General features: G+C 39.1%; 1 protein-coding gene and 2 pseudogenes across 2 annotated transcripts; all 3 read right to left on the bottom strand.

Annotated features, from left to right (window-relative positions):
- Positions 1–781: 781 nt before the first annotated feature.
- LOC144636669 (uncharacterized) lies at positions 782–4,223 on the bottom strand (annotated as a pseudogene).
- Positions 4,224–6,890: 2,667 nt separating this feature from the next.
- Positions 6,891–25,263, bottom strand: LOC144657616 (uncharacterized). Of its 2 annotated transcripts, none has more exons than XM_078517982.1 (6): positions 25,147–25,263; positions 21,012–21,206; positions 18,607–18,664; positions 18,041–18,154; positions 9,117–9,227; positions 6,891–8,626 (listed from the first exon to the last, which is right to left on the bottom strand). In XM_078517982.1, the coding sequence occupies exons 2-6, from the start codon at positions 21,197–21,199 to the stop codon at positions 7,226–7,228; spliced, it is 1,872 nt and encodes a 623-aa protein (XP_078374108.1). In that variant the 5' UTR covers positions 21,200–21,206; positions 25,147–25,263; the 3' UTR covers positions 6,891–7,225. The 2 variants fall into 2 exon arrangements, with proteins under 2 accessions (XP_078374108.1, XP_078374101.1); XM_078517975.1 differs by having other exon boundaries at positions 25,128–25,230.
- LOC144636660 (uncharacterized) lies at positions 15,270–16,742 on the bottom strand (annotated as a pseudogene).
- Positions 25,264–25,379: the final 116 nt, after the last annotated feature.

Raw genomic sequence — 25,379 nt, 5'->3', positions numbered from 1 at the left:
TAGCACTAGCATTAAGGCCTTTAAACATAATTATAGTAATTTTATTAAGGAAGGTTATGCCGACTTAGATAGCTTTCCCATGTCATAATTTTTAAATTTTTATACTGTCACACCCAAATTACTGTTTGTATTTTTATCTAGTTTTTATCTATTTTATCTGTTTTCATTTTTTTATTGATAATATATTTGTAGTAGTATTAACTTTTATTCTAGGGGAGGGCCACAGGTTTTTCAGTTTTTAACTGTAATGTGTAACCCTCATTAAATAAAGTTGTTATTATTATTATTATTATTATTATTATTATTATTATTATTATTATTATTATTATTATTATTATCGTGGACCAGGGCCGCGAAGGTACATCATGCAAAAGCATGGGTTCGACTGGCCGTTTAGCCAGATTTTGAGCACAAGTTTCTCAGGCCAGACACGTTTCTCGAATAGCAGCTTGCATCCCAGGCCACAAGAGAGATTCGCGGTCCTGTTGTATACTGCTATCTTGGTCCTGGTTTTTTTTGTGGACCTTTTTAACCATCTCGGGTCTCAACGAAGTAGGCACGATAACTTTGTGCGATTTGTAAAGGACACCGCCATATGCTGAGATTTCGTCCTTGTAGCTCCAATACAGCCTAAGTGGCTCAGGAACTTCTTTCCTCTCGTCAGCCCAACCATTCGTTACTGTTTCATACAGAGCTGCCATGGCGGGATCCTTGCTGGTTTCCGTTCTGATGCGTTGTAGTGTGTCAGCTGTAACCTGACTCGGTTTGAGGTTCATTTCAGCTAGCTCAAGGCAAAACACTTCGGTTCCGTAACTGGCTTGATGACTCCGTCGTAACAGAGCCTCTTTAGTTCGTCATTGACTCTGTCAAGTTTGGCCACTGGAACATGACGCCTTGGGGCGTGGACAGGGGTGACATCAGGGTCCATTTCGATATGCAAGGGGCTGTCTAGTGGTTCTCTGCAGGCTGGTTTGAACACACTGCTGTAGCCTTTTAGGACATTTTCCTTTGTAATCGTTCCAGGTTGGAGAAGTAAACGGGGCATTGCTGTTTTACTATCGGTGCCCTCTCTGTCAACCGCATGAGTTTTGTCTGCGTAGATCCTTAAATATTGTAGAGCCTGTGCATCTCGACCACTAAGAAGTGGTGGTTTTCCTTGTGGGACGTCCACTACTAGGAACTCTAGATGTGTAGTTTTCCTTTCCTTTTGCAGCACAGACTCACCTGACCCTTGGGCTGCAAAGTCTGATCTCCACACGTGCTGATTGTGGTGTTTGTCTTTGAAACCTTAGCGCCGGGAAACAGCTTTCGCAAAAAAACTTTGAGGCATAGTATTGCATGTGGATGCGGTATCAATCTGAGCTTGTACAACTTTTGTTTTGCCACCTTGTATCAAGTGAAGATGGGCGAAGAATTTTCTTCCAGGCCTCTTGTCAGACCACGCTGTCTTCTCGCCATCCATCGCAAAAGCCTCTTCGCTCAGTTGGACTGTTGATGCGGTTTCTGATGACTTGCTCTGCTTTTGCAAGCACAAGAGAAAATGTTCATGATTCCGCATTTATTACATCTCTTGCCATACGCAGGGCAGTGCTGTTGGCGAGGTTGTTGATGGCTGCCATGGCACCAATAACAAGATATCTATTGCCGGTGCACAACTTCCTTTCCAGTTTTTGGCTTTCTTGTGCAGTTCACCTGTTCTTGATTGCCTCTAGTGGTCTTCGTCAATTGGTTGGCTTAAAAAAACAAATTGTTTTATTAGGTGTTAAATCAAAACTGATCACTATGGTTATTCTAAATTCTCCATGTTTGAAAACAAATTGTTCTGCATTGGTGTCTTTTTTGGACTCTTAGTGAATACTCCTTCCTTGGGTGTGATAACTAATGGTACTTGTAGAGACAGGATAGAATCTCCTCCTAATAGTGAGGTCCCATATATCACATTGACAACGTAGTGTTCTTTACCCAACTTATTGTTCTGGGGATGTGATTATTCTTCGTGGAGTTCTGTCTTATGGCCTTCTATGACACAGGTCACCTAAGGAAGTTAAAAAGAGGGTAAGACTGTCTTCTAATCACGTGAGGGCTTCATGTTCCTTTCTGTGTTCTACATTTCTGTTACTGGGTATTTCTTCCGCATAAAGTCATGCGTCTTGTAGCCGATATGTCTATCTTATGGCCTTCTATGACACAGATCACCAAGGGAAATCAGAAAGAGGGTAAGACTGTCTTCTAATCACGTGAGGGCTTCATGTTCCTTTCTGTGTTCTACATTTGTGTTACTGGGTATTTCTTCCGCATAAAGTTCTGCGTCTTGTAGCCGATATGTCTATCTTATGGCCTTCTATGACACAGATCACCAAGGGAAATCAGAAAGAGGGCGAGGCTGTCTTCTGAAAACGTGAGGGCTTCATGTTCCTTTCTGTGATCTTCATTTGTGTTACTGGTTATTTTTTCATAAAGTTCTGCATCTTGTATGTCTGTCGTATGGCCTTCTATGACACAGATCACCAAGGAAAATCAGAAAAAGGGTGAGGTTGTCTTCTGAAAACGTGAGGGTTTTTGTTTCTCTCAGTGCTATTATACTTTCAGTTTTGTGTTTCTTGCCTTTTCCTCTTCTCTTACTATCAAGCAAGGAAAAGGTTAAATGTTCATTTGTCTGTCTTTAAATAAAATATTAGATATAAACAAAAAAATGAATAGTTTAATGGGCACAAATAAAAAATAAATAAATAGTTTTATTTAGATTGTAAATCCTGCTTTAAATTCCATATTCACCATGTTTGTCAACGGATCAATCGCTGTTAATGTGACTGGTTGTTTCTGTTACAGAAAATCCGCACACTAATGAGGTTTTTCCCGTGTATTTATCAGCATGAACTAAGCTCTTTCAACTACATTTTCAACTCGCTCGCTTGAGCACATGGTTACGAGACGTCATATAGCGTCTAGTCCTTTTTCGCGTGAGTGCCTGGCACTTTACAGATTCTTTTAAGAATACTGAAATTTCTCTACTTAACATTCCTTTTCAAAGTTCTGCATCTTGTAGCCGATATGTCTGTTTCATGGCCCTCTATGGCACAGGCCACCAAGGGAAATTAGAAAAGAGTGAGGCTGTCTTCTAATCATATAACGACTTCTTGTTCCAATCCATGCAGGTCAACTCAAATCTCTTTGGGGTCTTAGTGAATATTCCTCCTTGGGGAGTGATTACTGACAGTACAGGAAGCAGCGTTTAATATAAGTAAAAATAGACATAACTACAGAACAAGCAGTACAAATAACAACCAAGCACGTTTTAAATAGGTAGTAAAAGTCGTCAAGTTCATTTACCTCAACTCTGGTACAAAGATCGAACAAGAGATTTTATTCTTTTGGTTGTGTGCTTCTTGTCTTTTCCCCTCTCCTACTATCAAGCAAGGAAATGTTTTAAGTTCATTTGACTTTCTTTTAATAATATATTAGAAATAAAAAACGAAATAAATAGTTTATTGGGAATAAACTAAAAAAGAAAGTTCAATGGGTAAAAATAAAAAAAGATATAGCTTTTAGATGGTAAATAAAAAGTGATGCTTCTTCATTCAGAATTCACCATGTTCGTCAACGGATTGTTCTCTATTTGTGTTACTGGTTATTTCTTTATAAAGTTCTGCGACTTGTAGCTGATATGTATCTGTCTTGTGGCCTTCTATGACACATCACCAAGGAAAGTTAAAAAGACGGTGAGGCTGTCTTCTAATCACGCGAGGGCTTCATTTTCCTTGTGTTCTTCATTTGTGTTACTGGCTATTTCTTCATTAAAATCTGCGCCTTGTAGCCGATATGTCTGTTTTATGGCCTTCTATGACAGATCACCAAGGGAAATTAGACGAGGGTGAGGCTGTCTTCTAAAACATGAGGGTTATTGATCCTCTCTGTGCAGATATTATTTTTTTCGGTTTTGTGTTTCTTGCCTTTTTCCCCTACTTTTAAACAAGGAAATGTTTAATGTTCATTTGTCTTTCTTTAAAACAAAATATATTAGAAATCAAAATGGAAATAAATAGTTTAATGGATGTAAACAAAAAAGTAGTTTAATGGTTACAAATAAAAAAGAAATAAATAGTTTTATTTACATGGTAAATCAAAAGTGATCCTGCTTTTCTTCCATATTCACCGTGTTTTTCAATGGATTGTTCTCTATTTGTGTTACTGGTTATTTCTTCATAAAGTTGTGTCTGTTTCATGGCCTTCTATGCACAGATCAACAAGGGAAATTAGAAAGAGGGTGAAGCTGTCTTCTAGAAATGTGAGGGCGTCTTGGTCCTCTCTTTGCTGATATTGTTCTTTCCGTTTTGTGTTTCTTGCTTTTTTTTCCTCTCCTACTATCAAGGAAGGAAATGTTTAATGTTCATTTTTCTTTCTTTAAAAGAAACAAATTTTAGAATAAAAAAAATAGTTGAGTTCAACGGATTATAATAAAAAAAAAATAGCTGAATGGATACAAATAAAAAAAAGGATTATTTAGATTAAGTCAAAAGTGATTCTGGCCTTCTATGACAGATCACCAAGCGAAATAAGAGAGGGGGTGAGGCTGTCTTCTAAAACCGCGAGGGCTTCTCGTTGCTATCTGTGTAGATCGTAACTCAAAGTTCTTTGGATGTGAGAATTCTTCTTTGCGGTGTGATTGCTGATGGTGCTGGTAGTGAAATGGGATAGAAAGAATGATAGTTCCTGGTAAGCTGTTAGAAATAAATCGAAAATAAATATTCCAATAGTTTAAGATGGTACTACGCATCTAACACTACTACAATCACAGATAAAATTAATAGCAGCTGAAGTAGTCAGTTCACTGAGTCATCTTTTTCTTCTACTTTGTATCTCTCAGCTACAGCTCGACTCTTAGTGAGATAGTAGTTCCCACCTCAGCTGTTGGACTTACTGCAATTATTTTTCAACTTGTCCTCTTCATCATCTTTATTCTTTTAAATTGTCCTTAAGAGCAGTGGTATGGAAGCGCTGTATGTCTTCAAATTGATCGCATCTCCACCTTTTCTGGTATGCCCTTGGAAATACATTTTGTTAAAATCTAGAGATGGAAAAAATGCACTTACTCAAAGGTTGAGGCAATAATTTAAAAAATCCACTCCTGGAAGCGGTGACACACTGCCTTCGGCAGGCAAGCTTAATTAAATCTTTTTCTGTTTCAGTGCTTTTTCTTTCTGCGATCAGGTTCTAGTGAGCGACAATTAATGTTACTGCAGCTGGGAATGTGTTGCAGATTCTGCTTCAGTAAGCAGATTGAATGCACCCTTTAAACTTCCGTCACCTGCTTTACTTTGCTTCCAGTGCAGAAACATTTGGTAAGCTTATTTTAAAGGAAAAGATTGTTCCTTCCAAGCTCGTAACATCCCATTAGCATTGCCTTACTCTTGTAAGCGATAAAACATTTTAAAAAGTCAAGATTGGAGAAACCAAAAAGGGGTTGCAAATGAGCTACCCTCTCCACTACAACGTAGATCATGATGCTTATGCTGGGTAACTGTGTTTGTGATCTGTCAATCTTATACGGTCAAAATAGTAAAAAAAGAAAAAAAAAATGTGATTTGGTCAAAAAGTGACGATGGCAATGATCATGAAAGAGTGGCGACAGGTTTAAAAGAGTGAGTCCTATGATGTCGACAAGTTGAACATCTCCGCAGCCGGGACACTCTACAAATACCTGTATAAGTCGGCCACTGCTCAACGACCATTTGTCTACAGAGCAGTAAATTTATGGAACAATTTAGATAGCAGCCTTGATCTTCCTTCAAGAGTTTAAGAATATGCTTAAGGAACATTTACTCGACCAAATGTAAATATAATTACTACCTTTTAATTTATTGTATTACCATATAACAATTTTTAGATTTTTCTTTTTTAATTTGTAATTTTGTTATGAAAATAGTCACTGAAAAGTCCCAAGTGGAGTGTCTATTAAAGTATCGTCATTGTCGTCGGCGCGTTCTAATATGCGTCTGTTATATTCAAGAGCGTCAGCTTGAGATGTGCTCTAGACAATCGGACAATCAATATACGACATACAGAATCCATGTTGGTTGTCGCCACTGTCCGTTACATTTCCATTGGGAAATCTGAAAATATGGCTCACACGAGCCTTTGGAACGTGAATAATCCACAGTGAGTGACTGCAGCTGTTTTCTCTATCTTCTTGAACAGGTACTTGCCAATAGCCGTTAGCAAGGTCTAATTTGGCAAACTGTTCAGTTCTGATTGGCTAAAAGCTCAGCTAATTTCAGATGACGCTGCCATTGCGTCATATTCTTCACTGTACAAGCACTTGTATTTGCAGCTGTTTCGAGAAAGGTTGTTGCAATAAAGGTAAAAGTGCACGCGACAACCCCGAAACGCATTGTGCGTAGTTTTACGTCCAAGCTTCCTTGACTTTACCTTTTCTTTTATTTAACATTTTTATTTATTTATTAAAATTTATTGATTACGTGATATCCACGTTACCTTTCGGGATTGTCGAAACAACTGCATGCATGTAAGTATGCCGCGTTTTTGCTGAAAATGGGTTTTATCCATGTCAAATGTCGTCACTTAAAAAACCTACCAGCAGTTTCAGCGAGATTATCATGGCGGAGGCTGCATCTAGATTCGGTAACATTTTCATAAACTTTGCAACTTAAGAATTTTGCTCAAAAGTTTCAGCTTGATGTTTTGTAGAGGGACTCGGTTTCGGTCATCCTTCCCGGCCTTCAGCAGATCACTTTCTTTGCCTATTCTTAATAAGGGACGGCCACTGAATTCGAAACTACAAGGAAAGGACGAAATGTGTTCCTTTTCGAAGAGATAAAACAAAATTCTTCCTCATATATACTACCTGTACGCGAAAAACAACAACAGGGAGATCAGTTAATGTAAAGTACTTTAATTAGCATTTAATGGCAAGCAAATAAAACAAAATTCTAACAGTTAAAAGAAAGTATAAAATCAACTCAATGTTGAGGTTTCACTAAGAGTTACTGCTATTCAATCAGTCAATCGATCATAGGTAAACACAACCTGCTTTCTTTGCCTAAACGTATAGCAACTGAAATTAATAGTATAATCGTATACCAGAACCTATACTATAAAAGTGCAACAGCAAACTAATATCATTATGCCTTGTAATAAAAACTAACTATTGCAGGGACCCTTTGGTCCAGGCAGAGGGACACTTTGGTCCAGGCAGTTGGCATTTCCATTAAATGAAACTTGGGACGTGGTTCTGAGAACTGACAACCAACCCACTGGCTTCCTCCTCTTGACATGGCGATGGCACTATTGGCTTTACAGGCAGATTGAACCCGTTGGCTTCATTGCCATCATCCTTTTCAAGCGCCAGTGACTCTTTTGGCTTAGCAAGCAGATCCAAACCATTGGGTTTAGCACCATCTTCCTTTTGGTACACCAATGACTCGTTCGGCTTATCAGGTGGATCCAACCTGTTGGCTTCATCATCATCTTTTTGGTGCGCTAATGGCTCATTTGGCTTAGCCGGTGGATCCAGACCGTTGGCTTCAATGCCATCTTCTTCTTGATAAAGCAGTGGTTCATTTGGCTTGGTAAGTGGCTTCAACCCGTCAGCTTCACTGCCATCTTCCACTTGACACAGCAATGGCTTGTTGGGCTTAGCAGGTGGATCCAACCCATCACCTTCAATGCCATCTTCTTGATACAGCAGTGGTTTATTTGGCTTGGCAAGTGGCTTCAACCCGTCAGTTTCACTGCCATCTCCCTCTTGATACAGCAATGGCTGGTTGGCCTTAGCAGGTGGATCCAAACTGTTGGCTTTAATGGCATCTTCCTTATGACACAGCAGTGGTTCATTTGGCTTTCCAAGTGGATCTAACCCATTGGCTTCTGTACCATCTTCCTTGTTGTGCACCAATTGCTCTTTTGGCGTAGCAGCTGGTTCCAATAATGGCACTTTTGGCTTCTGAAAAGGCACATCCAACCGGTTTGCTTCGATGTCATCTTTCCCTTGAAATGGCAAGGACTCGCTTGGCTTAGCAGGTAGTTCCAACCCATTGCCTTTATTACCATCTTCCTTTCCTTGTGCCAGTGCTTCCTTGGGCTTAGCAGGTGGATCCAATGAGTTGGCTTGTGTACCATCTTCCTTGTGGTGCACCAACGGCTCTTTTTGCTTCTGAACAGACACATCCAACCCGTTGGCTTTGCCACCATCATGCTCTTGATACAGCAATGGTACCTTTGGCTTAGCAGGTAGATCCAACCCATTGCTTTTATTACCAGATTCCTTCTGATGTGGCAAATTCTTTTTGTTGCCTTGTTCCTTTTCATGTGATAGTGGACTCTCAAGCTTATTACAGGAAGGCAGCCCGTTGGTAGTACTTGCATCTATTTGTTGATCCAGCTGCAACTGGCCTTGCTGGCTTTCAGACTTTTTTCGTACTGCCTTCTCGTGGTGTTTCACACTGGATGTCAATTCTTTTGCGTCTTGATGTTCCACATGGTGCACGGCACGCCTTATTCCAGTGATCTGCCCAGGAGATGAACTGATGCCCAACTCCTCGGTTGGGTATGGTAAAGGGCTGGCTTCATCTCCATCTGCTTTGGGCCCAGTAATCTCCAGCCTCCAATCCTATAGAATAATGAAACCGCAAAAGCAAAACAACTGTGAAACAGTTACTTTAACAATTTGTCCCACATCTGTTTTTGATTCATGTGACACTTTTTCAATAGACATAATTTTACCATGTCATAATCAGCCATCTTAAATGTAACAAATTTGACCGAGCACCTAATGAGAGAAAAACTTGCCAAAAAAACTCTCTTTTACAACCCATCAAAACTATATTCTTTGGTCTCAGCTTTTGATAAAACATAATAATTATGTTTAACAAAAAAGGAATGTCAGTATTTCCTGTTTTCTTTAGGTGGCAAAAAGTCGAACCTTCCATAACAGGACCGGAAAAACTGTCCACTTAGAACAGGTAACTGCATACTTTTATGTAATTTACCCAAGGTTTTTGCTGATAACATTTCTTTGATTGTATCCCTTTTAAACAAGCAAAAATCGTATCAGAAGCCTTGTTCCAGAGTGCAAAAGCACTTCCATACTTCTATCTTACCTTAGTTCGTGGACATCCAGTGGCAACATGTCCTTGCAGGTCCCGTCTTAGAATTTCACAACCACAATCACATTTTTCCAATACAAAAGGGCACGTTTTTTCCAAATGCCACTAGAAGTTGCCAAAAGCACATATAACTAGTTAAGGCCCAGTAATACAGCAACATTTTGTTTTAACTTGTCTCACAACATAGTTGGATTGCAAGTTGTAACATGTTTACGCATATAACCTCCAGTGTTAAAAGACATGACTTCAACTTTAGACTGTTTTAGCAACAGGACGTGACCTCAATTCAAGACGTCGCGCTCGCTGAAAAGGACTGGAAACTAGTAGATCTGTCACGCGTCTTCAAACTGACGTGCTGTCGAGGACGCGAGACTGTGTATTTTGCCGTCCTGCCGAAGACGTGGCGAAAACAAGAGGTAAAATGCTTTTTATTTCACTTAATAAGCTAAAATTTCGTTGTGTTTTCCACTACAGTCTTAGCTGATCCATCACACTGAGTGCATTCACATTAAGAACATGAAAATTCGTCGAAAAATCGCTTGATGACTGACCACATTTCACTTCTGTAATTTGCCAGCCTTCGAAGGCTCTTCGAAAAGCGCAAGTTTAATTCTTTCTATTCTTCTTTTCCCTTCAGGTGAAGAGCAAATGGCAGAAATGAACAATCAAAGGCTCTATGAGCAAAGTCGTGAATGTGGTATATTATAAACTGATAGCCCAGAATTAGCCAAAATAAATTTAAAATGTCTGCTGACAAACGACAAATTTTGTAATTGTCTATGAAGTCTGTTAAACGTACGTCATAGTTGAGTCATGTTTAAATTTCTAGCTGGTAAGTGATAAATAACCCCATATTCTAACTGAAAACTAACCATCCAGTAGTCCATCGAGGCCTTCTAGCTAAGCAGCTAAGAAGTAAAGATTATTTCAGAGCTTAAAATAATTAATGCTGAGAGAGACACGTATAGTGGTAACAAGATATGAGGTACCTTAAGATGCTGCGAAGCTGGTAATGGAAAGAAGCTAGGGAATTTTTTTTTCACCAAACTGTTTCACATTTACTAAAGGGTTCTTTAATTAATGACCAGGTAACTGAGCCATTTTATACAGGACAGTGGTATTATTCGACATACATTTTTCTCTGTTAAAGAATGGCAGACACTGTGACAGAAGGCAAATAGTTAAAAGAAACTAACAGATGCCTCATACATGTGACTTCTAAGTATTGCAATTGGCAGGAAACAGTGAAGTCAACATACTTCATTATCAATTTAGAGGCCTGATACATGTAACAAATGAAAACTGCTGCTTATTTCCCTTTCTGGTATCTTTACTTGCAACCAAAAAGACTTTACCCCTTTACATGCCACGAAAGTCATCAAATGAATGCATTTTAATCAGCCTTATTAATTCGTTTTTAAATAATCTCTATACATTGCTAGCCACCCTGCATAGATTTGGTGGCCATGTTGGATTAAAGAATCTGAACCTTAAAGCTTGTTTATCTTTAACTCTTTGTTTTCAGTAGTTAATAACAATGACTTCCAAATATTTCTTTTCAAGCTGTACAGTCTGCTAAAAGTCAATTTATAGAGAGCAGTATTCACTGTTTGTGAAATGAGAGTAAATTTGAAATAAAATTCTTTTTTCTGATCATATGTTTCATACAAGTTACTGTAGGATGTTCATTCCAGCCCACACCTCTTGACAGCCTAGCCCCATGCAGAGTTCAGTGATGTGCTGTATTGCAGGATATTGTTTTGGCGAATCTGTAAATTAATTCAAAATGCTATGTGCCTTGTTAAAATAAATCTGTAGGACAACACGTACAACAAACCATCTAAGTGTAAGCAATTTGTTATTTATCAGCATGGCATGCAACCAGGTTCCTTTTCGGCTGAGATGACTGCATGCATTTATTTGGGGGGGGGGGGGGAGGCATAGGACATGTACAGAAATTGACCTTAAGGTTACTATTGTTATATTAGTGGCTATTACATTTTAGCGATTTTAGTGAGTTTTGGGCGAAAATCGCTAAATTAAATACTTGCTAAAATTTGCCTTGGTCAAATTTCAAGTACCTCCCCGGTACCCCCTTCCCACCCTAATGGAACACAAAAATGGATATTGGTAACTTTGTTCTTTTAGGCAATGCAATTTATGTGCATTCAATGTCAAGATACGGTAGTTTTTTTCTTTTACTGAACATTTATTTTCATCTTAGCCATATGTTCATCACCGGCCAGTAAAAGCTGGTTTACATGATATTACTAGTTCTTGAAGTTTTTGGAAAATCCCTATATTAAATAGTCGCTAAATCTTGCACAGAAAAAATTGCTAAAATTAATAGCCGCTAACAATAGTACTCTCACCCTTTGAATTAATGTTAAATTTCTTTGAATGTCTACCCCATAGCACTCAGTGGATGTTGACAAAGCAAAAAATTACCTGAGTGCAATGATACACCCCTTGAGAACTATAATTACCACAGTTGAACTAATATGTCCCTTTTTTGACAGACCATGTGTATGAAGAAAAAATAATTGTAAGGGACTGATGCATAATACTGTGTTTACAAATGTAGTTTTGCCTTCAAAAGCAGAGCAAATTTATCATTCACTAAAGGCTTGCTACCTAATGAGCTACGAATGCCAGAGGAAATTTTGATTTAAGTTTAAGTCACGAGATAGATGTACTTGGGAATTTCGTTAACGAGAGTGTGACAACGAATATAAAATATTACTAGATACAAAAACTTGACGAACGTGCAAATAAATGATCGACCGAAAGACAAAGCAAGCCAACTATAGATATCTCTAATTGTTTCGAAACGCATCAGTTTAATCTTGCTGAGTGCATAAGACTAATTTGTAGCGGAAAATACAACCTTATTTAGGGTGATTTATTACTTACCAACTATTTGATTGCATTTCAATGATCATGAAAGATAATTTCATATCCGCGGACTTTCAAAATAAGCTATTGTTCGGCGTGCAAGTTTCTTGCTTCCTTGGCCATCCTTTCCGTTGCATTGTGTGTAAATGTAGATTCGAGCAGTAGCCTCACTAGAAAAATTCCTTCCAGAAAGGAAAAAATATTCGTATTCTCCTGATGTACATCCACAAGTTTGCATTACAACTCGTGAAACCAGCCCTTGTGCCGTTCATCCGCCATTTTGAACTTAATTTAAACTTAATATAAAATTGCCAGGTTACCAAGGGAGTTTACACAAATTTAATCGCCAGCAGACCGCAATAAGTCGTTATTCACGACTTAAAAAGTAAGTGGAATTTATGAAGTCTGTCCATTCACAAGTTTGGAAATAATTTATGTATATGTAAGCTGCGAGAATTTTCGCTATATATGTTGTGTTATGTTACAGTTACACGTGATCGCTAGAGATTAGATACCGCATGAACAATGGACAATAACGTATTGATTGGGTCACGTGTATAGAGCTCGTGCAATCTTGTTAGAGTGCTTTTGCTAGAATAAGAAGTTGAATCGAGTTATCTGGTAACTCAGCTAGCAGTTTGCGGATAACTAACTGGTGGCAGCGGTGTCAAGGTAAGAAGAATCAAACGACCAAAATGCCTGATCCGCCCGCACAAGCACAGCGCCTCACAAGCGCAATCATGCAATCGTCCTCCATTCAACCGCCCCACCTCTAACTTTAGTGGCGACCTAGCAGCCAATGGAAACATTTCCATCAGGTATGGACCAATTATGCGATAATTACTGGTCTGGAAAAGCAGACAGAGAGTATAAAGTAGCTCTATTCTTGCATTTATCGGTTCTGGGCACTAAAACGTTCATGTTCTCGTGTGATGAGGCATCGAAAGCTTGACAAGTGATTGAGAATTTGAAGAATACACGGTTGGACGGATAATGAGACGTTTGAACGATACAGGTTAACAGTGAAACAAGAACCCTCAGAGGGAATCGGCTCGTCCTCTAAATCTCGCCAAACTTAATTTTGGATCCCTGATACTCTAGTCAGAGTAGGATTGTGTTGGCGTACAATAAGAGACAAATGCTTCAGGAACGCAAGCTCACATTAAGAAATGCATTGAAGCCGAACGAGATGGAAAAGCCTCTGGAAGTTAGAAGCGGTAAAAAGTTGAAGATCCGAGAGAAAGCCTGGCGGAGGACGGTGGAGGAATGATCGGATGAGAAACTAAGGGTCCACACAACCGCCCTAAAATAGTGAACAGAAACCGCGGGGGTGCAATCATGGCAGGAATCACTTGTCGGGAAAGTCGGGAGAGAAAGATAAAGGACGGGAAATTCTCCTCGGCAAATAGCAGAGATGGGGCGCCCACTATCATTCTCGACTGCGGAGCGTCACTTACCACTCTATTCGGGGTCGGTCACTGCGCATGTGGATGGAACAAACGTACTCTGCGTGAGTCGGTTCGTGTCGTCGTCGACCCACCGGGCGGGGCAAAAATAAAAATGATAAAGTCCTCGACAACTTAGTAAAAGGGTAGAGCGGGAATGCGGCGAACCATGGAACGATGTGATTCCGCCACGAAGGGTCCCACTGCTCTTAAAGGAAGCTAATAGAAAATTCAAGTGGGGGCCAGGAGGAACAACTCCGTGGGTCGCGCCTAGCCATCGCTAAAAGTCAGGCCCTACGAATATGATGACCGAAGCACTAAATGCAGTGCTGAAGAGAAACTATAGCTACTATCTTAGATGATATGCTCGAACATTTTCAACAGTAGATCTAAAGGCAGGCGTTAAAAAGAGTGATTTAAACTTTGATTTTTATTTCTGATTTAGTTAGTACGGACAGAATCCGCTTTAGATCGCTCGCCAGGGGAGGATGTTGTGTTATGTTACAGTTACACGTGATCGCTAGAGATTAGATACCGATGAACAATGGACAATAACGTATTGATTGAGAGTCACGTGTATAGAAGTCGTGCAATCTTGTTAGAGTGCTTTTGCTAGAATAAAGAAGTGATCGAGTATCTGGTAACTCCAGCTAGCAGTTTGCGGATAACTTAACAATATACACAGATAAAAAATCCGCATGGAATCAGCTTTACGAGTTTCGTATAATTTAATGGTGGAAAACCTTCCATAAAATTTTCTATCTAAGAGAAACAGTAGTAGAACTTCTACCCGTGGTTGAAAGGTTGGATTAGACAGAACTTGATGCCGTTGAATTTTCTAACAGTTCGAACCATATTAGACTATATTGTTCTACTTTATATTTCCCTTGAAGTGTAGCGACACGAATTTCGGTCTAAAGCCTACAAACATTTAAGGCCGCCGATAAAATGTAATACTCACTTTGAATTGTTAAATAGAAAATAATGTCGTAATTAACGGCTTACAGCGTGCAAAAAGTGTTCCCTGAAGATTCGGAATTAATTCTCATGCTACTGAATTTTAGACCCGCGATGAATTGGACAGAAGAGAAAGATGTTATGCTTCTCAAAGAAATGGGAGGACAAGGAATCTTCCATTATAAAGCTAGCAGCCGAGAGCGTGGAGCTGTATGGCAAGTGATTGCTAGCAACCTTAACTGCCACAAGGATCTGTTTGATGTGACTGCTAGGGGCGTAAGAGACCGATTCACACTTCTCTCGAGGCGATACAAGTCGAAGACTTCTCGAGAACTTAAAGGCTCTGGTACCGGTGGTGATGAACTCACAGAGTTCGAACTACTGATGGAGGACATGATTGCCTTGAGTGAAGAGTCGGACAAGAAAGCGGAATCAGAAACAGCGAGTGCAAGAGCAAACGCAAATGCTGATCGACAGAAAGCACTGGAAATAAGGAAAAAAGCAATGGAGACCATGGGTGAAAGTAAAAAGAGGCAGATGATGAAGTTAAAGAAAAGAAAAAGAGAAGATCTGGAGGTGAGACCATGTCTTGGTTAAGGGAGAAAACCGAAATAGATGCAAAGTTGTAAGAAAAAGAACTCGAAGAACAGAAGCAAGAGAAAGAGATTGAAAGAAAGGAAAGGAATGAGCAGATGGGATTATTGTGACAACAGCTACAAATGCAGATAGACAACCAACAACAGCAGCAGCAACAGCAGAATGTCATGCAACAACAAATGATGGCCCTCATGCAGCAACAACAACAGCAGCTGCAGCTTATGTTTACTAGTGTTCATAGAGGTGACAAGCAATGAACAGCTTTATGGACTTGAGGTTAATTGTGACATTTCAAAAGTTGTATTTTCTTACAAGGTTTTTCAATCAACATACAAATTTGCCTTATTGATGATGCTTAGCTTTCAGAATTGATCTGCTTGACAGATCTTGACAGTATCAGTGTGCTAATGAGAAAATAATTGTTGATCACCCTTGGATTTAAAACAGAAAACTTTTACATTTTTATTAAAATACAAGAATGTTAGCATTGTTGCCTATGGAACTTTTTGATTAAAGAAAAAAATATGACCAGTTATTTTTCTCTTTTATTGATTGATTACATTTAGGGCTGTAATCAGACATATGTTTATCAAAAACTGGATAAAAGGTTGCCTGTGTTACATGCATGATAACAATCTCTGTACCATTTTACCAGAAATAGTCCTGAAAGCTTGGCGGATCAAGACTGAAGTATTCTGAAACTAAATTTCCATACAGACAAGTGTGAGCATTCTGAAGAATTCCACACACTAAGTACATTTTCCCTACTGGACTCATGCCAATTTTCAGTTGCTTTTTAAAGTCAACAAATTTATAATAGTTGGTGATCGTTCCAAACATCCACTCCACTGATACCCTTACTTCACTCATAGCGTCGTTGAATCTTTGCATTTGAGGGGTAAGGTGTGCATCCCTATAAATGGAGCTTGCAAATGAATTCCGAGCGGATATGCCGGGTCACCGTATAAACATAAGGGCTCGCCATTAGCCCAAGCAACTCTTTGCAGTTCCGTTAACATCCCAGACTCGTGCAACATGGTGCTATCATGCCTTCGTCCTTCATATGGGCCGGCTAAATTAGCGATCAGTCCGTTTGGAGTCACAACGCTTTGAAATTTCAATCCATGTTTACGCTTATGTCCATTGTAAACAGCCCGTTGGTTTTGTTTAGGTCTTGCTATTCCGCATAGCGTCCCATCAACGAAACCGAAGCAGTTCCGCAACGGTGCACCCCGGTCGTAGATGACTTGGGCATAGCGCTCTAGGACTTGAGGCAAAAGAAATGGCTGATTCCAAGACTCGAGACGATGGCGATGTGAACTGTAAACGTAGACTAAAACGTTTTAAATATCAAACATAACTCAGTTGGATTCCTTGCAAAACGCGAAACCATGTCGGTGTACCGACATGGAAAGGCAAGCCTTTTTAAAAGAATGCAAAGTCCTTCAAGCTTTGAGCAAACAGTTCTCTGGGAACACACGAACTTGTCTGGAAATCCTAAAACTTCCAGTAGTAAGAAAATGTCTGCTTTAGCGAATCGTAATTCCGTTCTGCATTCAGTATCGTCCCAGTCGTCAAAGTTAAATTTTTCGAATTTCCAGTAGGGAAATATCTCTCTTGAACGATTTTCCTCATACAACACAGCAAACTCTAAAGCATCAATGACATTGCTACTGTAGGCGAGAAGTAATGCTTCTCTCACGCTGCGAAGACCTACATCCGCCATGTTGGCAAGTTGTCTTTGATTTTCGCGCGCTTGCTAAGTCACTGCCGCGACACGTATTCAGCCCCAGTACTCCCGTCCTCACTCACGGTCAAAATGTCGCGTCCTACGCTCTCGCGTCCTGTTGCTAAAACAGTCGTTTGTGCAATATGCTGCCACAACTTACAATACGGTTGGTAATATGCGCAACAACACTTAAAACTTGCAATGAAACAATGTTGCAAGACAAGTTGAAAGAAAATGCTGCCCTTTTTACTGGGCCTTTAGTGAATGAGAATAAATTCATTATTCCAAAGGTGGTTACTTAATTTATTAAAAGAAAAAACAAGTATGGTAACAACACAACAACAAAAAACTGTTACTAATACAATGCTTGAAAAATGATGATGCTTATACATAAAAGCTGACTAGTAAGCACTGTTTTGACAGGATTGAAAAAGTGGGCATCTAGAATTATATTTGAACCTAAAAACCTTATCTTCCTAAGGAGGTTGTGGCCAAAATTTGCAACACTGAAGTGTGTTAATTGTATTTTCAGTAACAATCGAAATGTGAGAAAGAAATTCTTCTCTCTTACAGGTGGGCATCCTGGATGCCTTTCTGGCTAAAAGCCTGGTCAGCTGCAACACATAACCCACCAACAAACCACCAGTTCATTGTAAGGATAGTGTTTTAATGGAGACTCAAACAATTTTATTACCTCCCTACACTTTGCTCCTGAGATAAGCTGAGTGGTGAAATTAACATTTACAATTCTTCACTTATTAATTCTAAAACTTACTCCCTGAACTGTGCACATTGTACTGAGTTAATGACCCTTTACTAGAATACATTTAAGGTTGGGACACACTAGACGACAAGTCGCAGCCACAGGTCGCTGCGACAAGTTGCTCGGTGTGTACTTCTTCAAAAGAAGACGCTGCGACAAGGCATTTGTTCGGTGCACAAACAGCGAATTTGGAAGAGTGGGAATGCGAACTAGTTTTCCAATTCAATATGGCAAAAATACACGACGTTCTCTCATTGGTTAATTTATATTTTGTCACAGCGATTAATCGTGGTGTCGAAGAAATTCAAAATAGTTTGAATTCGTGTGACACATCGCAGCGACAAAATTCTGTCGCAGCGACTTGTTTGTCGCAAGAATGCACAATGTCACACGAGGCAATATGTCGCAGCAATATGTCGCTGCGACGTGTTGCAGCGATGTGTCGCCTAGTGTGTGCTGACCTTTACAATTTTGCTTTCCTGCATGTATGAAGCATTATAAATTGACCAGTTCTGGTCTGCTGCTTATTTACCTGGAAGTCATGTAATGGTCCTTTCCAAGGACAATTATGATCGTCTGACCTTTTCAAAGGACAGCGGACATTCCAAGACAAGACTTCCTGCTTTGCAAAATTGTCTGGATATGGCTAGAAGTATAAAAAGATAAGAAATGAGTTAACACTGGCAAAAGTATTTTAATCTTTTTCTGACTGAATCCAAGCTATCAAATGTTACTTGCAAAAGTCATGAACGGTAAAAGCTGGGATGTTAGTCCATTGCATGATGAACCCCAACATTAACTTTGTCCAAGAACACAACACAATGAACTTGCCTGGCCTTGGCTCTAATTCAGGCCATTCAATCAGGAGTCCAGGATGTTAAGAATTTAGTCTTCCCTCCTAAAAGCTGGTTATAGTGAGATATAAATATACTGGAAACAATTATTTTGACGAGGGCCTTAGGTCACAGGCTTTCTTCTTTGTGTGTAACAACAGCTAATGACACTTCTGATTGTAAACCTAGTAGATTACAAGAGGACATGGATGTCTGACTGTATTGAACTTATTCCCTTGCAGCTAAACCAACCTTGTTGGCTTACCTCTGAACTCCCAAGAAAGTGCTCACAACCAGAAACTGGACATGTGCGCCCCTTGCTCCTTCAGAAATGATGAAGACACATTAATTTTTACTTGATGACTAGTTCTTGTTATCATTTTGTGGATGAGTTGTATTCGGGACAACAGAATGCAAATCTAGCTAGTTGCAGGGAAGAGATTTTGAACTTGGGACCAGTGCCCTAACTACTAGGCCATGCCCTGCTAGTCATGTTGACAATAACAATAATAATAAATATTATCACTTTAATTATAAAGTTTAAGGGACAAATTCTCTGGAATTGCCTCAGTTTTGTGTTCCTGTGCCCAGTTATTTGAAAGCTGGATGGATCATGTGTACTCTTAAGGCAGCTATCCTGGGCCGAATGGCAACCAACAGTTAGTCAAAACTTGGCAGACATTTGTTCAATACTAGCTGACGGTTGGTTGACAGCCTGCTGGCACTCTGTTGACATGTCTGTGTTTAATCGGTTAAGTATATCAGAGATATCAGCCAACTACTGCAGAGGTTTCAAAATGTTTTGAAGTAAGCATCAGGAACTGGAAGAGTAGGCAACTACAAAGCCAAGCTTGTTTGTTGCGAGCTGATTGCTATGACTAGCAACATATATTCAAGTAGCTGGTGGAGCTCTGGCGTTTACCAGCTTGTTTTGAAAACCTTGCTATTGGTCAACTATCAGTCAACTGTTGGTCAACTATCGGCAGTATATCAGTGTGACAAGTAACAAGATCAATGACATACAGTATATGGCAGAAATATTCACCAGCGAAATTATGCGTGACCAAGTTCCACGACCAGTTTCTTTCTAAATCAAAACTTGCTAGTGGTGGGAGAAAGCTTCTGGTTTCATTGGCCACAACTCCTTTTGGTATATTTCTAGCTTTTTATAACAGCGATGAAAAGATTGTGACCCGGTTTCTCTGCTTGTGTGACCAGGGTTGGAAATTAGCGCTCGCCTGCTTGTGAATGGAAAAATTGAATCAAATGCAACCATTCCTGTTTCAAATGATGATTATGATCATCGTCATATCCTTTATTTAAACACGATCAGGTTTGAAGCACAATGCTTGTGGGGTCGTGTGCTAAACAAATATATTTACTAAATACTAATAATGATTTGAGACAAGACGGAAAAACAACTTCTTGCAATAAAATTGTACATAAGCCTTTGTATTGAAAGTTGCAATGTAGGCAATATGGCCAATAATTTAAGGAAGTAGCATGGCCAGTTAGTAATTAGGGAGCTGGACTTGCAAATAATAATATATAAGAATAAGAAAAAAACATGGTGGCGTAAACAAATACAAAACATGTAGCTACACCAGACTTTGTACAGATCTCATGCTGAATTAATTTTTCTTTGTGCTCTACAAGGGTCAGATATCAAAACTTTTTTGGCTTCTTTGTAAGATTTTTTGAAGGCTTAATAAAAGCCATAGATTTATTAAATGTTTGCAAACAACATTTGAAGACATAACATGAAAGAATTTTAGATTGTTCACAGCCTCTATTTTTCAACACAAGTAGCCAAAGCTTTTTCTAATAGAAGAAATTAATGACTGAAAATAAATAAAATGTTCCTGAATTATCAAATATTTATCATTTTATCATACATTTTTTATATTTCCGTGGTATCTTTGTTTTACAAGCGAATAGTTATATAAAATGATCCTGAAATATTGAAGGTTAATCATTTTATCCCACATTTTTTTTATATTTCCTTGTTAGCTTTATTTTACGAGTGAGAGTTAACATAATTCCAAAAGGTAGCACAGTCCTTGAACCGCAAGAATGCCAACCTGTTTTCATTGAAGGAGCTGTAATTCTCAAAGTTTGCCACTTTTGCCCCCAAACTCCTCAAATCTGAAAGCCACGATAGTTATTTCATAAATACATGTACTTACAGAAGAGATGTTGACTTTCACATTCTCTCTCCCATAAAAACAACAATATTCCAGCCATGGAGCTTGGTCTGTGGATGGTTGGCAGAGGTTAATGGCTGGAATATTGTCATTTTTACTGAGGAAATAATGTGAAAGTCGACATTTCTTCTGTATGTTTTTATGGAATTTGAGGGCAAAAGTGGCAAACTTTGAGAATTACAGCTAATAAAATGAAAACAGGTCGGTTTTATTTGTCATTCTTGTTGCTGGACGGTGCAACCTTTTGCTTTGCTTAATAAAGGTTGGGAGCAATTTTTAAAAAAAATATGTTAATTCCCATCGTAAAACAAACCTAATACGTAAAGATAAAAAATGTATGATAAAACAATAAATATGTGATAATTTAAGATCATTTTAATATTTATTTTCACTTGTTCTAAAGCTTTAGCTACCTGTGTGTTTCAATGCAAAAATATAAAAATTGCCAAGACAAGTATACTCTTACCTTATTGCATCCTCTATGCACTCTCTACAAAACCTGTGGCCACAAAGAGTTTGCACAGGGTCACGAAGGCCAAGATGGCAAAGACGACACTTCAGTCCCTCCTTTAAAGGAGGTTCAAACTGCGCATCAAACCCTGGTTGCGCAGAAGATGCAGCACTGTAATACAGTTTAGCATACAGTGAACCCATGACAAGTCTGTGAATAAAATGAAATTAAGAGTACCAGTAGTTAGTTTAAATAAATTTATCCTTAGAGTGATCCAGTGACCGAGGTTTACACTCCATAACGAGTTCGCACCCACTCGATAGGAGTTCACCTCCACAGAGGAACTTTCAGTAAATGTTTGCACGTTTTAGTGCAGAATGCACTATTGTGATGGTTTGGTGGGTTGGCGACTGCTAAACCCCTAAACCACGGAGTATATTTGCGATACTTACAATTGAAGAACTCAGGGTATATATTTGTTTCAGAAAGCACTATGCTCTCCTTGTGGTACAATTCTTTCTGGAACAAAATACTTTGTGCTAAACGCATGCGCAGATCAGTCTACATCACGAACATTGCGTGTTTCTTTTGCAGAAGGATTCGTGTAGACTCCGTGGCGCCAAGTTAAAACCACAAATTGATTGAATTAAACACTAAGGCGTCATGGTAGTTCATGTGAAATAATTCTTGAAAAGGTGATCTAGCATCTCATAATTAATTGATAATATCTGTGTGATAATCAATGTTGCCTTGTTTGCAGAAAATAAATCACGTTACCATATCATCATGTTACATGCGTGATCAGTGCATGCGGAACAGTACCTGAATGGGAATTAAAATATCTGTTTCGTTAAGTTACACGACATCACAACATGATGGTTCTGATGGCTTCTACACCACTAGGAAGTTAAAGGTCTAAAGCGATATAGTATCTCGTTTGCTGTTTCAATATCAAACTGAAATTCAAGCTATCGAAAATTAAAATAACAGGGACGTGTTTAGAAATTTTGTATTAAAGCCTAACGTGGTGTGCTTTTCAATGCGGTAGAATTCCTGTAGAATACCTGGCATTAATTTAATTAAACTTAAAAGGCATCACAGCGATCTGCGAGAAAAACAACAGTATCATATTTCATCCGTCACTTCCTTTCCATTTTATTTTGTAAAACCTCTGCCTCTTAAGTTGTTTGAATATGCTTTCGTGACGGTTCTGACATTTCTTGAAAGAAATCTTCACACTACCTGCTTCTCGGCTACATGCTTGAGTGAGCGTGTGACATGTTCAACAGACCATGGCGAGAGCATGATCTGGCGCACGAAATGCTTTAGCGACAATTTCGGGGGAAAAAGCCGCAATTTTTAGCAACAATTTCGGGGGAAAAAGTCGCAATTTCGACATTTATGCTTTGTAATTCATAGTTTGTGCTCTGCTCGTGCACTGTTTTAGGTCGTTTTCTAAATGCAGAAGGAGACAATGCGGTATGATTCTTGTAGAATCCGTGGCGTTTATTTAATTACACTTAAACGCATCATAGCAGTCTAAGAGAAAAACAAAGTTATTATGTTACAAACCTTTGCACGAAAAGCACAAATATCACATTTGCTGCTTCAATACTGAACTGAAAGGTGAACTCATTTGACTTATTCTCAAGCGAAATTACCCTCAAAAATTAATATCATGCTGTCTATTGATTGGCCATAATGCATTCTGCACTGTCCTTTGAGTCTCTGAGTTTATATAATAAAGCATTACAAATAGACTTCGGGTTTTCTAAAACAATCCCTGTTCAAGTTGATCGAATTCCGCCATGATGATGAAAGTTTGCAATAATAAAGAATGGAGAGAGATTACTGTATTGTAGTTGTCTTGACAACACAATCTTTTGTCCAAGTGATCGGTATGGATTGGATGGTATTGTGTTACCTGTCAACTGCCTGTCATAAGCTGTTTTGAAACTCTATATTTATGCAAATTCGGCATGGTCGATGCTTATTTTATATTCACAACAGAAGTGAATACAGCGAAACGTTTACATGTAAGACGCAGCCAAAAAAGTAGAGATACGGTACCGTTTAAAAGTAAGTTACCAACCTCTCGTGAGACGAGAGTCTCGTCTCGCGAGACACTTGTAAAAACTGCAAGCTCATAGCTCTAACTTCTTGGAATAAACATTTATTTTCGACAATTTGTCAAGCTGGTAGAAACGCAAAGATATAACCACGGCAAATAATTTATATCAATGAAGTGAATTTCTGTTTGCATTTACGGCGCAGCTGCATTTACGGGTTTTAATTTTCTTTGAGTTTTGCTAATAGTAAACTCGGTATCGAATGTTCTCATTGTTTTTAAGTGACTTTCTATGGCCTTAAGCAACGAAAGAATATAATAACAAAAACGTTTTAGTGGTTAATAGGTATCGGATCGAAATTGTTTTTCTTATCAACTGTCCAGCTGTTCATGGCTATTCGTTCGCAATAAACTTAAAGATAAAAACCATGCTGTGCCGCTCGGCTTAGTTTTCTTGGCACATCATATTCAATTGTCCAGAATAACAAGAAAGCCATTTAGCCTTCCTTCACTTCTTGGCAAGCCGTTTAAAATTATTTATGAGCCTTGCGAACAGGTCGGCTACTCAATAGTGTACGTTTTCGCGTGAAAGGTCACATATTTGAAAATGTAAAATATACATGTACAACGTCGATTATGAAACATTCACCAGTCATGGATTCCACTCAAGTAAGTATTATTAATAACACTGTATTCTGGCTAAACTGAAAAGGAATTGGCAAAATAATTATAACCTATTCTTTCACAAAAAAGTAATTTGGTTGAATAGTTTTGTAATTTATCCAATCTGATTGAATGCAAAAGGTGGAACATGACTTCAAACGTATATGCATGCAACATTGTAATTCTTCAATCGAAGGCATCTTTTTTGCTCAGAACACAATTCATAACTTTGTATTTTTAAATTCTTAGAGGTTTCATAAATGCCGAATAATGCTTCGAATTTCAAGGAATCACAAAGTGATATGATGTCAAGGCCCCATTAGGGGTTTTAGGGATACGGGATATTTGGGGGAAAATTATAGGGATACAGGATATTTCAGGGAAAAATTATAGGGAGACGGGATATTAAGAAAAGACATTGTGGGATATTGAACCTCAAAGTTTTGACAGGAATTAATTGGATGTGGGATATCTAGCCCACAAATTAATGGGATACGGGATACTCGGACCCCCCCCCCCCCCTAATGGGGCCTCAATGTCAGAAGCCTTGTATGCGCACTCATGCGGATCATTTAAGAAATTTAGTTTTTGCATGCATTTATGAGAAGACTTCAACCAACTGGACAATGTAAGCTATTGGAGAAAGGTACACGCTTATAGCAACTTTACTTTTTAAGTGATTTTTAGGCTAAATAATTTCAAGCCAAAGATTTTGATTTCCGTAGAACTGAGCCATTGGAAATTTCAATGTCCTGTCAAAACAAAGTTGATACTGAAACCTTGCAAGGGAAACAGGCTTCTGACATTCAGGAAGCCCAAGGCAATGCAATATTAGGGACCTTCAGATCAGAGTAAGAGTACGACTTTCGAATTTCAATCCCGTTGACCCAGTTACGTTCCCAGAGCCCTCACTCCTCCTTGTTGCTGACCTCTTGAAGAGTGGGCTTTGACTCTTTTTACCGAAAATGGCAGCCAGAAAATAAAGGGAGAGAAGCTGGGTGAAAGCAAATCCTAATTCAAGTCACACTAATTCGTTTTTGTCGGTGCGTTTTCGCCTATCGTCCACTCTGACACGAATCCCGCACGGTCGAAAACGCACACTGACACATAGAAGAAATTTGAAAACGGAGCCATGTCGTATCAGTGTAGGCAGACTAGACAGCGAAGACGGCCGGAGAGGCTTGCGAAAACATTGCAATTTCGATCGAATAAATGTGGACGATAGACAATAAACCATCGACAAAAAACGCATTTGTGTCGTAGAGAGAAGTCAATGTCGTCACGAAACTCGATGGAGAAGAAGCAATCACGAAGCGAGCAAATCTACCATTTGACACTCTATTTCCCAAGCAATCATCATCTCACATAAAACAACCAAGGATGTAAATATCACTACTTACTGTATTAAAAACTCCTTACCGCGAAGTTATAAGCTTCCAGTCCGGTAAAACTCAACTTAGTATATGGCCGAACTACCGTTCAAACTTCGAACCCACAAATCACCTGGGTCCGGCCGTAGCGTACTGCATGTCACTGCATGCAAATGCCAACATTGCACGGACTGCTATGCCGCGCCTTCGCTGAAATCGAAAGTGTGCGGAACGCGCGAAACACCTTGCGCGGAACAAAAGCGCGCGAAAAGCTCCAGTACT

This window comes from Oculina patagonica, chromosome 1 (assembly GCF_052425735.1).
Source record: "Oculina patagonica isolate OP01 chromosome 1, crgOcupat, whole genome shotgun sequence".
NCBI lineage: Eukaryota > Metazoa > Cnidaria > Anthozoa > Scleractinia > Oculinidae > Oculina > Oculina patagonica.
The sequence above is the reverse complement of the archived record's forward strand: the minus strand, read 5'-3'. Positions and strand labels throughout refer to the sequence as shown.

What these genes read in the sequence shown, in the direction of transcription:
- LOC144657616 (XM_078517982.1), bottom strand. Translation starts at nt 21,199, where the DNA reads ATGGGTTCACTGTATGCTAAACTGTATTACAGTGCTGCATCTTCTGCG. An exon ending in TGCATAGAGGATGCAATAAG is followed by an intron (nt 18,665 to 21,011) that starts GTAAGAGTATAC and finishes TCATTTCTGAAG; the next exon opens with GAGCAAGGGGCGCACATGTC. An exon ending in GACCATTACATGACTTCCAG is followed by an intron (nt 9,228 to 18,040) that starts GTAAATAAGCAG and finishes GGCAACTTCTAG; the next exon opens with TGGCATTTGGAAAAAACGTG.